This window comes from Pinus tabuliformis, chromosome X (assembly GCF_031772625.1).
Source record: "Pinus tabuliformis cultivar Carrire ecotype Pingquan chromosome X, CPIR1, whole genome shotgun sequence".
NCBI lineage: Eukaryota > Viridiplantae > Streptophyta > Pinopsida > Pinales > Pinaceae > Pinus > Pinus tabuliformis.
In genome coordinates this window covers 340,697,135-340,710,216 of record NC_142308.1, presented here as the reverse complement: position 1 = coordinate 340,710,216, position 13,082 = coordinate 340,697,135, and the positions used below count along the sequence as shown (strand labels likewise).

Here is a 13,082-nt window from a genome sequence, read left to right as displayed (position 1 = left end):
GAGGCCTGTGGGTTATGGCCCACTAAGCCTATCGAAAGCATTCATAAGGCTTTAGCCCTTTAAAATTGGACCATATAACATATTGGAGGTTTTTTTACACTATCGAGAACCTTAACATTGCATTTAGCTTCAAAAACCGGAACTGCGCCACTTTAATGTAATACATAGGATTTACCAGAAATACAAAGGGAAAATCCCCATCGGAACACAAATCCGGATCTCAAATTCTATGCACTCGGACCTATATATATCGTCGGGTCCGCCTCTTGGTCCATCGCAAGTCTGTTGTGCCGATCGCCTGACCTCCGATTGCCAATTATCGCTATCGGCGATATCGCTTCATCGGCCTTGGTCTATCAACGATATTGTCATCGGCATGTCGCAATCGCCCATTCCATTGTCCACCTCCAATAACACTTATAATGACCATATGCGACTTAGCAATGCGATATGGCTCTGCCGATCCAATAGTCATGACTAATCACAATCCAATGGTTGTGTTTTAATCGCACAATCGCAAGTCGTAAATCCTCCAATTCAGGCTCTGTCCGCTTCAAAGCACCGACCCAATATCATTATGGACCCGATAGGGTTACGAATTCCTGCCTATAAATTTTCAAGTCTGGATTTAGACTCGAACTATGCTTTTGTTGTTTCTTAGTGTAGCTGGAATTCGGCTTGCCTTCGATGGGTTCCTGTACTTAACACAGTTTTCCGCCACAGTCTATTTTAAACACGACATTCACATAATCGTTGGATCGCCATCGATCCAACAGTGATCGATGGTCGATCAACGGTCTACCAACACTGGATTCAAGCCATCACGCACATATATACAACAGAACTGAAAAGACTTAATACACAGACCTGCGCAAATCCACAGAACTCACACTTTTATATTATACACAACGTGATTACAAGATCTAAGGCATTTCATCCTTAGAACGAGTTCCTTCCCAACTACATCTTGACTACTCTTGGCTTACACACATTCTATTTGTCCCTCTCGCAGGTTCACTATTTATAAGAATACACTGGATTGGATCACTGAAGGGATCCGATCAATCCTTTCCTTGAATCACTCAACTGAATCCCTAAAGCTCGCTACATAATACATATGTGGCAGTATTACATTTAATAAGTCTCCTCGAGACTTTTATCCATTCCATCATTTATGCTATTTTGAACGGAATTGTCCCATGTTTTGCTCGATGGTCCATGTCTTTTCTTTGTTCCGTTTTGGATTCCTCCATTAATTGTGGGGGGTTAGATGCTCCTGCATCAAAAACACAGAGACATGGCACATCGTTTCATTAGGATTTAAGCTAAATATATTGATCATTGTTTTCTTTATATTGTTTATGATATTTTGGCAACAATACTAGTTTGTATTGATATTACTACAACTTTATATTATTGTTTAGTTTCAGAGGTGGCTTTCATTGTGTAGAGTGTGAAGCCACCTTCACCCTTTGCACAATGATATTTAAAATTCCTTCAAACGAGCTGAAATCGCAGAATCAAACTTACCAAATATAGCAATTGAGTCGTGGAAGCAGATAGAAATGCAACATAAGCAAACATAGGTACGATTTGTAGAAATGATTACAAAAATAGAGCGTTCTCAAATAATGAAAAAATGTGGGCCCCTTGTTATTATTATTGGATTTAATGTTTCATTCTATAGATATTGCAACAACTCCCCTATGAGCTATAGGGCCCCTCCCGACCCAATTAATTATCAAAAAATAAAAATAAAAATAAAATAACTAACTAAACTCTAATTACCACTCTTGTTACCCTTTAACAAGAGTGGAATATGAATAGGCTTTGCTTTTAAGTGACATTTTTTGAAGTTTCTGGCAGATTTCTAACCAACTAAAACATTTGTGGTCACATCTTGATTTGTGTTGCTTAAACTAGTTTTTTTATTGCATATATGGATTCACCAACACCAACCTGAAAAACCCCTCGACACTTTGATTGTGCAGAGTTCACTCTTCAAAATTATGATTTCATTAGATCCCTTAAAATTCTAGACAAATTTACTTAGAAAATAAAAAAAATATTACTTACTTACTTTCTTTTCAAAAAATAACATTTAAAAACAATTAAATATCCTATCTTGTAATTGCAAAAAAAAATATTAAATATTTAATTAAAGGTCAAAAACAAACATTTAGATAACCAAACAAAATCAATTATTCGTCTCATCATTCAGGCATCTTTGGCTGATATTTCAATTTCTTTCACTTTTATGTGCACGTCCATCCATTTAGGGGCTTTTGATTCAACTAAAGCGTGTTTCCCTACTTCGATTTCATTAGGGGCAAGTGGAAAGTTATGTTTTTTTTTTTTTTTTTTTGTATCGTCTTGATAATCGTCTCCGGATATTTTGTATATAGTTTTAAATTGTTTATTTATTTTAGTGAAGAGTTTTTAAAGGCAATTTTTTGGAAATTTTTTTGGTTATTTTTTGATTTAATTTGTTTAAAATTTGGGAGGGATTTATTGAAATAACAAATTTGATAAGTAAATTTTTTATAATTTAAGTGTCTTCAAGATTTTTTAGAGTAAAAGTTTTTAAGATACTAAATTTATATATATAATTAAAAAACTAGTTTAAATAATACAAATCAAAATTTAACCACAAATTTTTTCGCTAAATTCTAATAAAAAACACTAAAAAAATTCAAACTAAAAAACTACTCTCTTTACTCTTCCGTTAAATTTTTCATTTTCCACCTCTGACCAGATCGTGGCAGATACGTAAATCGACCCATCGTCGTCGATTTTGACTTTACTCTTTTACCTTTTTTTTCTTGTTTCTTGTGGACTTGTTTATTTCAATTATTTCGTGTGGGCTTGGTTTTTCCATGAATTCTGATCCGAAAGTGGCTTGTTTGACTACACCCCGAAAGTGGCTTGTTTGACTACACCGCCTTTGTAGACTGCGGCGGATGGTTATCAAGTCTCGACTCTCGAGTAAAACGAGTGGTGATATGAAAGGTTTTCGTGAAGATTCGATCAGGTAATTGCGTTTATTAATTCGTGATTGAAGTTAGAGATGGGATTGACTTGAACATTCTGGCTTTTATTGTCCATAACAAATGCCACAGAATGTGTGAAAAGAAAAATAGTTCATGTCTGTGTGGCGTGCTCTAACTCTGAAACATTTAGCTTTGCGGAGGTCATTCGGCTCTTCAAAGGGGGAAGATGGGCAAAATACCATCATCTGAATTTCGATTGAGATCGTTTAAATATCAATGGAGAGCATCTAAATCCCGAACGAGAACTCCCCTTGGAGCCGTGACTGGTCAATTGCGAGAATTACGTGACAATAGAGAAACGGCCCTCGGAGCCGTGACTGATCAACCGGGAGAAATATCTGGCGGCACAGAAATAACAAAATGGATAAGGAACAGAGCACTCGCTCTTCATATTCCACAGGAATCCTATGCTGATCCCAAATTGCAGTCCGTTGTATGCATATTTACAGTTCCTAACTTCCTCAAAGAGTTGAATATCAAAGCATATGTCCCTCAAGCTGTTTCGCTGGGCCCCTATCATTCCAACAGAGCAAATCTTTCTGGAATGGACCATCACAAAAAGAGAGCCCTGCGTAGAATGATGACGAGGTTCAATAATATGAGGGGCGCCACTGATACAGATAATTTGGACTTCTCCTTTCGTGCAATCGAGAAGATCTTCCAGGACGTGGGAAATATCAAGAACAGCTACGAAGAAGAAATTGAGTGCCAGCCAGAGTGCCTGGCTGTGATGCTTACTTTGGACGGCTGCTTCCTTCTCGAAATATTGAGGACTCTGGGAGGAGACGACTTAATCTGGGAAGGTAGTGATAAGTATGAACCTATTTTTGATAGAAATAGGATTGATTTTACCGGATTCGATATACTGAATGACATTTTGATGCTGGAAAATCAAGTCCCCTTCACAGTTCTCCGAAATCTACTCGAATTGGAGTTCAATTCGGTCAATAATGTGGAGGAATTTCTTTTGGATGTGGTGGTAAGAGTTCCAGGGACGAGGTTCTACCCTTTTGATTATGATCGGAAAGATATGGAAAGATGGTCCCGGCGGCTACCAGATGGAAAAGCTCATCATTTTCTGGGATTGCTGCACAGCCTCATTGTGTCTCCACCTTCCGATGATGATAATGAGCGTGCTATTCCGATCGACAGCAACGGCAAGAAAAAATCAGGGAAGGACGACAGATGCATCCCTTGTGCAGTAGAATTAAGTAATGTTGGTATCAAATTTCAGCGATGCAATGGAGGCATCAAGCAAATTTATTTTGATCGGAAGAAGGCTACAATGTTTCTTCCTCCAATCAATGTCACGGACCACACAGAGGTACTGTTCCGTAACTTAATTGCTCTTGAGCTATGCCAGGCCTCTGGAATCAATTACGTTACCTGCTACTTGAGTTTAATGAATAACTTGATCCACACGGAAAAAGACGTGGCTCTGCTCAGAAATAGCGGAATCCTTAAAAACTACCTTGGGACCGACACAGAGGTCGCCAAGCTCTTCAATTGTGTGTGCAGGGGAATCACTCTGTGCCGCAAAGGTGTCTTGGAGAAACTGCAAGATGATGTGATGGATCATTACAGCAATAAGTTGCAGGTCTTGATTGCCCAGTTTGTGGAGGAGCATTTCTCACCGACCTGGAAAATTGTAGGTATGTTAGCGATGGCAATTCTTGTACTGTCTCTGACCCTGTTGCAAACCATCTTCTCCATACTCCAAGTATACAAGTAGCCTCCACGTTGTTTTATTCTTTGCTCTCAAATGTCCTTCATAAATGATTTCTGGTAATTTATAAATGTTTTGTATCCTGATGTAGCCTTTTTGGCCAGTATTCACGCGATTTAGCTCGACTTCCCGATGGCTACAGCAATCGGGCTTTCTGTTCCATAAACAATTATTTTTAATCTAAACGTTTAGAGTTAAACAATTTTTAAATGTTAGAATTTTTTTGTTTTAGATTTTTTTTTTGTGTGGGTCAAAAATAAACATTTAATGGCACAAACGAATTTGATATTTTGAATTTTTTATTATTTTAATTCTGGAATAAAATATTTAATTGTATTAATATTGTTTATGAGTAAAATTATATTTTCCAAGTTGAATTATTGAATTTGCTTTTGAAATGAAGGTTGAGCCTGCATTTTTATGAAGTATGTCAAAATTCTTTTACTTCACTAACACACTTTTGAGTTATTATATGTTAACATTGACCTTTAAATAATTTTGGTTCAAGTTTTATATATGTTTACTTCATTATGTCAAAGTTGTGTATAGGTTTTGTTTCAACTTCTGGTTGAGTAGAACAATTTTCCTGTTAATTCAAGCAATAGTTCCAATTCTTCACATAATTCTTAATCTGATAGGTTTTGTTATTGCAATGTTATTACACAAAATATATGCAAGGGCAAATGATGACTATTGCTAACAAATGTTAAACTCAATCATTGTAATCACACTCTGAGCAACTCAACAACTCAACACTCTGGCTATTACACTCTCAAACCTTGTTCATACTCTCAAGAAATGAACACACGTTGCAAAATAAAACCACTCTATCACATTGTCACTCTTATTCAGAAAATAAATGCACTCCTGGAAACCATTCTCTCAACAAATATTGAAACACACATTCAAATGAAATGAACACCCCATCAAACTATAATAGAATTTAAATTACTTTAACACTAACAAAGAGACTGGTCCATGACCTTTGTTGTTACAAAACACAAAGGTTAGAATTATGCAATCATTAAAGCATGAACAAAACTAATAATAACACTAACAACACTCATACATGAATTATAATTGAACAAATAAATAAATAAAACTATAGTACCTTCCTAACTAGTGATCCCTGCTAAGAAAGAGGGTCGTTCCTTCCTAGCAACGCTCACACATGAATTATAATTGAGCAAATAAATAAAAAAACTATAATACATTCCTAATTAGTGATCCCTACTAAGAAAGAGGGCCCTTCCTTCCTAGCAGAGGCTAGTACACTATACAACACACAAGCTAGTCAATAGAAAGGTATGGCACCACAAATGATTGTAAAATAACAACATGAGTAACGATGGTAGTTGGTAATTACTAATTTAGGATAAGTGTATTGTGCATCTCCCAGATGGTAATCGCCGAATTTGGCTACAATCATAGTGTATTGTACGATACATCTTGTATGCTCCTCCCCCAAAACGATGGTAGTTGGTAATTACTAATTTAGGATAAGTGTATTGTGCATCTCCCAGATGGTAATCACCAAATTTGGCTACAATCATAATGTATTGTACGATACATCTTGTACGCTCCTCCCCCAAATTAATTACAAAAGTCCGACAAAAAAAATCGCATATAATGCCATCATGAGGAGTAAAATAGGACGTTATAGAGGAAGCTAAAATAGAAGCGAAAATAGACGCTAAAAACAATGTCATAACTAGAAGCAAAATATGACGTTACAGAAGAAGCTATACATGAAGCTACATTAGGAGTTAAGGAAGAGGTTAAGTTGGGTGTAATAGTTGGCACTATTTTTCGTCCACTGTTTATGATTGGTGAAAAAATTGCCAAATTAGCACCATCTTGATAAATAGCGCCTATTTTTTAAAAAAAGGTGCAGAAAAGTACACTAAAATAATTAGTTGAAACAAAAAAGCTAACTAAAGAAGAAGCTAATCACAAAGATTTGTTGTATAATATCTATATATATATATCTATATCTATATATCTATATATATATATATATATATATATATATATATATATATATAACTTTTTAACCTATTAAACCTGTTTTTATATTAAAAATATAATTTTTGTTAGAAGTATAATTTTTAATAAAATATTGAAATTTTATCATTTTATTTATTTGAGCATTATAAATTTTAAAATAAATTTATTGATATGAATAGATTTAAATAATTTACTTAATTCATATCTATTAAAATTTTTAAATATTCCTAAATCTACAATCAACTTAAATATTTCTAAATCTACAATCAAATTAAGTGTACACAAAATATTCAATAAAAAAATCACACAAACTACAAAATGAGACATCTCATCCATATAAATTCAACTAATCCAAGTAGGAAAAAAATAATTAATTATCCTGGTAAAAGATCCCTAAAATATCTATATATAGTACTATTAATATATATCTATATAGGGATAGGGATCCTAAAAACATATCCCTCAACCTCATATAATGCACGCATGTATAAAATATAAAAATGAAGTGCAAACAATAAGTCTAACTCCTTACCTCAAGTGAGCCCCTCAAGAATTGGCCTATGCACTATCGAGAGAGTCACCAAGTTCGTTTAAACAACAAACATGCATAGGAACAAGTTTTTATATATAAATAAACAAAAATATAATAATGCAAAAGAGCAATGTAATTTACTTTAAAAATACAAAAACAATTTGTCGTACTTTATAAGGACGACGGTGTCTTACGGCCTGGAGTATGCCGTAAAACTGCTTCTGCTTGGCTAAGAGCTCGTCTTCCTCGGACGTAAGGAAACAGGTTAACGGCCCAAGACCCAGAGGCATCTGGCAGGAGTGAAAGCCTGCTCCCTTACGGACCACCAGCGGGTTATTACAGGTGGCGTGGTTTTCCTTGATAACAGTGATGAGTCAACTGACATTCGCGGATAGCAGCCAGAGATGGCTGTCCTCACTGTTGGTTTGACACCTGAGTTTGATAGGTTTTGCCACCTTCGGAAAAAAAAAAAAAAAAAAAAAAGGACGACGGTGTCTTTACATAAATAAAGTACGACGGTGTCTTTACATATTTATATAAGTAGGGTATAATTGGGTTAAGAAATTTTTAAAGATGAGAATTGATTTTAAGTATGAATTTTTAGTGAATCTTATTAATTTTAATATGCAAACTATAAAATGTTTATATAGTCTTCATATAATTTTGGCAATTTTTAATGTAAAATATTTGTATGGTATAAAATTTGGGTGAATTATTTTAAGTGAAAATGGGAATTAGTGAATCTTTTGTTTTTTGGAAAAAACATGGAAAATTAGCCCATTTACAAAATTCAACCCCGGAAAATGTCCTTGAAATGGGATTTACAATTTTCATTGCAATAGACATTGGATTACTATGATCTCTGATTGAATGCGATTGTTTTCATATATAGTGACAATATATGCAATTGTTGCTTATCCAATTCATTAGTTCACATAGACGTTTGGTTTCTTGAGACAGGCAAGCGATGATTCAATGCTAGTGTTTGTTGCTCCCTCAAATAGATAGTTTTTGTTTCCTGTGTGGTGGCATGTTTCGATAAATGCATGTATACCTTCAGTTGAAGTCGGTATTATGTTATTGGTTGGAGATGTCCTATTTCAACCATGTGGAAAATGCTCTGTTCAAACCATCTTCTCATATGAAATCCCTGACAGAAACCTAGACTGACATGCTAGAAATGCTTTACAAGTTATCTTAGCAAGCCTCACAAAACTTGAGCAAATGTTTACACCTAAAAAGAGGTGATTTCTCTAGATACTTCTTTGAACTAGAATTAAGATGGACCTATACTAGTTCTTAATAATATTATTTATATTTATATAAATTTCACATCTCTATACATAGAAATATTCTTGTTTTTAATTTTATTAAAATCTTGATAATATATATATATATATATAAATAATTTAATGTTTTAATGAGATATTCACTATACAAATATATAAATAGATAACTTTAAATAAACCAATAAAAATAAAAATAAAATTTATTTATCTTTTTGTATGTTTATTAATTAAATTCAAATATGAAATTCTGAGATATAATAATTGTGAATATATATTATTATTATTATATATATATATTTCATATATTTATTAGTTATATGTTATGAAATATGAATTATTATAAATTTATTTTAATATAATACATATATTATGGATTTTTTTTCAAAAAATTGTTTAATGGTTTATAATTAAATGAAATAGATTTATTATTTTAACTATATTTTATTTTCAATTAAATTTTTAACTAAATTATGGTCGTTATCATTATACTAACATTTCTTTTATTGAACTGTAAAATACAGCTGGAGCCAATTAATTAATTAATTAAAAAAATAATAATAAATAATTACACTGTAATTACCACAGTGTTGTTGTTATTTAAAAGTGTGGAATATGAATATGGTAATTCCGTTTTTGCAATAAAAGTGATAATGATGACAAAATTAAGTATTTAATTTACTTGTAAAAAGAAACATTTAGTTGACAAAAAGATGTGAATTATTGGTGTCATCATTAAGGTATATTTGGCTGATATTTCAATTTCTTTCACTTTTATGGCCACGTCCATTGAAGTGCACTTATGTTTCCCATCTTTGACTTCATTATATGCAAGTGGAAAGTCATGTGTTTTTAGTCTTTGAAAATAGTTTTGAATTGTTTGCTTATTTCTGAGTGCTTCGTTACTTAGAAGGTGAAAAAGAGCACATCCTTATCAGCATCTAATATTATAGATCTTAATATATGGAGTTGTGGATTTGAAAGTTGGGAGGGACTTTCATATTTCTTATGATATATATATGGAGTTGTGAGTTGTGGATTTGAAAGTTGAGAAGGACTTTCATATTTTCTATGATTTTTTTTAGGCTATAGCCTTGAATATATCTATGGGGTGGGTTTATAGTTTTTGGTTTTCAAAGTTTTCATGTCTTGTTATGGGTATTTGGATGATGGATTATTTCTTTATTTTCAGGTATACTTTGGATATTTTTAGACATTTTTTTTTAATAAACATGTTATGAACACGTTCATCATAGATGACATATACAAGTAATATATTTAGGTCTCTTGGCTTGAACCACTAGGATGATTGAAGCCTAAGATGACTTTCCATGCATTTTTTAGAGACATGTCCTCTTTGTTTGATCCCCTTGTTGTGACATTAGATGCATGCACTCTAAGATATCTCTAGTCTAGTTTTGAGTGGGGTTACATAGGCTTTGGTGGAGGCTAAGCAATAGATTCCTCAAGAGAATAGGCTTTTCTAATTGTCATATAGAAGAGATTGAGATGGAACATTTTGTTTTTTGTTGTCTTATATACTACGAGATATAGGGATAGTTATGTCGCCTTTTTAATGGATATCAGAACCCTCTCTCCTTCTTGTTTTGGTACCTGGATCAATAGTTCTTAGCATTTTTCATGAGGAAGGCATTGGTCCTCCCATCTTCCACGGGCCACTGCTTTATCGGGCATTACTTGGACAACCACATCCTTTTATTCGGTGTTCTTAGTAGACAAAGGCTTAGAGCAATAGAGCCATGGTACCCACTAGCCACCTGGTTTTAGATTGTTTTACACATCATGTTTATTGCCCAAATCCCATGGTTAATTGCTGATATAACATGAATATCAAATTCAAAAGAAACACTATTAGGCTACCATTACTCTTTCACTTATATACAAATTTTTGGACTCTAATTTTTGGTCAAGCTCAGACATTGGAAAAACCCCAAAGGGGAAAGCCAGTTTGATGGAGGATTTTATTTTTCTTTTCTTAGAGAATTAATTACAACATTAATTACATCACATAGAGTACTTATCTCTCCTTGTTGTTGCCTAGAAAATCGTGCCATTGTCCTTTAAACTCATTCACTGTCCAAGAATCGCTACTTTGGAATGTGTGCCATTGACAAACTTTCTCTGCTAAAAAAATAATCACTGTCCTTGAAACCATCACCATGAACTTCATGCCACTGACAAACCAATGTCCCTTGAAATTAATTCCACTGCTCAGAATTTCCTTCCATGAAATCTGTGCCACTGACCTACAAATTTCTCCTTGAAATTCATGCTGACAGAATTGCTTTTGTTCTTTGAAAAATGGGTTTTTAGACCAGGATTAAATGTCTGGAAAAGTGTGCAACTAGACCATCTTTTCAGCCTAGAAATCTTTGTTGGAAACCTTTGTCTGTTCCTTCTCATAATTTGTGCTTATCTTCCAGCCTCTAATTCTATCTACTGATGGTAGGTGCCCTCTCAGTTTGGTGTTATGGAATATCTCCAAGAGACTATAGGTCTCTCCTTGAGCAAAACTTTGTTATCTCAGCCTTTTCTCCTATAAGGTGGCACTTGTGGCATCATGAATAGAAATTTCCATCAATAATCAATGCAAAAGGCTCCATTTGGAAAATCCCAAGGTAGAAGTACAATCTACAAAGGATAAGATGAAGTAAAATTATCAATGAGTGGACATCCTCATCATAATATCTTGGAAATGTGTGCAAGTTGACTTCCTCTCATATAAGGTGTCCTCTCCATTGACTAACAAACTCCTAAAAGGGGTAATGACCCTCAAAATATTTGTTGAAATTGTGAGTGCCTTATAATCATATGTTTGGCCAACATATCAACTGTCTTCCTTTATGGATAGATCTTAAAAAGGTGTTTGAATTCCTGCTGGAGATGCAAGTGAGACTTGACCACTGAAATAGATCATAGAGAAAGTCATATCTTCTTCCCATAGGTAGAAAAATTGATCACTCAACACTCAGAATGCATGTACGACTGCTACTATATTTCATGTTACCATATTTTTTCTAAATGTTGAGTATAGTTTGTTGGAAGTTATTGGTTATTCACTAGTGGCTTGGCCTCTTCAAGTGTGTAAAAACACATCAAACTATCCTCAAATATTTGCTATAGGTTGTTGATTTGTAAGCAATGATGTATTGAGCTAGAAACAACCCCCCTTTATTGATTGATCAGCTTGACAATTGAAATAGTTGGGTAAGAGCAACATCTACTAGGATAATACATAAATATGCTACTTTTAAACAAAAGGGAGGAATCAGATCAATCATTTTCAAGTTTGATGGAATTAGAGATGAGTCGTTTGAATACTTGAAAGCAAAGCTTGTCACATGCCTAGTTATGAGAAGTGAATTTGGAGAGGTCATTTTGGGTATATTAAGTGTAGATCTTGTTCTTGAGATGGTCCTTGTAGTTATTCCAAATATTTTAGTTTTACAATAATATAATTTCCATGTATTATCTACTTTGCATGAATTGAAAACATAGTTACATACATTTTTTCTAGTTTTGCTGCTAGAATGGTGTCACAAGTCTCTATCGTTTATGTTTCTTCACTCGGATGCAAATGAATTGGTTATTGTAATGCAATTCTATGAATCCCAAACATAATCTAATGCTAGAGATATTTTTACTAGAGTGTTTCCAGTTCTACTTGAGGAGTTTGTATATTTCCTTAGGGATGCACATAGTGACAATACTAATCAAAGGCTATCAAAGGTTCTAGATATGATTTAAGAGGTGACTCGTCTTGTCACTAGATCAAATGATCTTCTAGGATTTTTAAGGTATTACTTTGTTGGAATTTTTAATTGTGTATTTGTCAGCACTCAAACCAACAGGGGACCTAAAAGGGGTTCCTAAGAGGGAAAATTCTAGGTTAAGGGCAATGGTGGAGGTTGAGCCCACTATCACCACAACTAAGTCTCCTTGCTCTTTACGGAATTTCATCGATGGGAGGAGTTTCGGTAGTGTAGGGATCACATGTAAAGTATATGTTAATGGGTAGTTGGAAAGAGACCCTAGAAACCCTTTCCCAAGGATTGAGTGCATAATGGAACTTGCTTTCTCTTTAAGTAAGGAACTTGGTCCTTCAGGATTAAGGGGTGAGGATTGGAGGGTTGAGGGAGAAGAAATAGGTTTATAGATGAGCTTCTCAATCCCTATAATCCTTGGGAAACTTGGATTCCCAAATGGTCCTTGACAACTAATCTTTATTGAGAAGTGGGACCACACGAGGCCAAGTGGACCCAACCTAGGTTCGAGGATGGAATGCAACAACCAATGATGTTCCTATACTTGACAAGCTGAAGGGAAAGGACCAAACAAGAATATTTATTTTAGAAGGTTGAATTGATCCTGTTGAGGTCTAGCCTTGTGGATGCCTAGGGAAAATTCTATCCTAGAGCTAGGGCTTGGGATTCCCGAAGATTCCACTATTATAAATGCCT

General features: G+C 34.2%; 1 protein-coding gene across 1 annotated transcript; it reads left to right on the top strand.

Moving 5' to 3' along the window:
• Window positions 1–3,035: 3,035 nt before the first annotated feature.
• On the top strand, window positions 3,036–4,856 carry LOC149139859 (putative UPF0481 protein At3g02645). Its single transcript, XM_089449217.1, has one exon. It carries the CDS (start codon window positions 3,217–3,219, stop codon window positions 4,780–4,782), a length of 1,566 nt encoding a protein of 521 aa, XP_089305343.1. The 5' UTR covers window positions 3,036–3,216; the 3' UTR covers window positions 4,783–4,856.
• The last annotated feature ends 8,226 nt before the right edge of the window (window positions 4,857–13,082 follow it).

Coding starts and splice junctions, on each gene's coding strand:
- LOC149139859 (XM_089449217.1), top strand. CDS start 3,217: ATGGGCAAAATACCATCATCTGAATTTCGATTGAGATCGTTTAAATAT.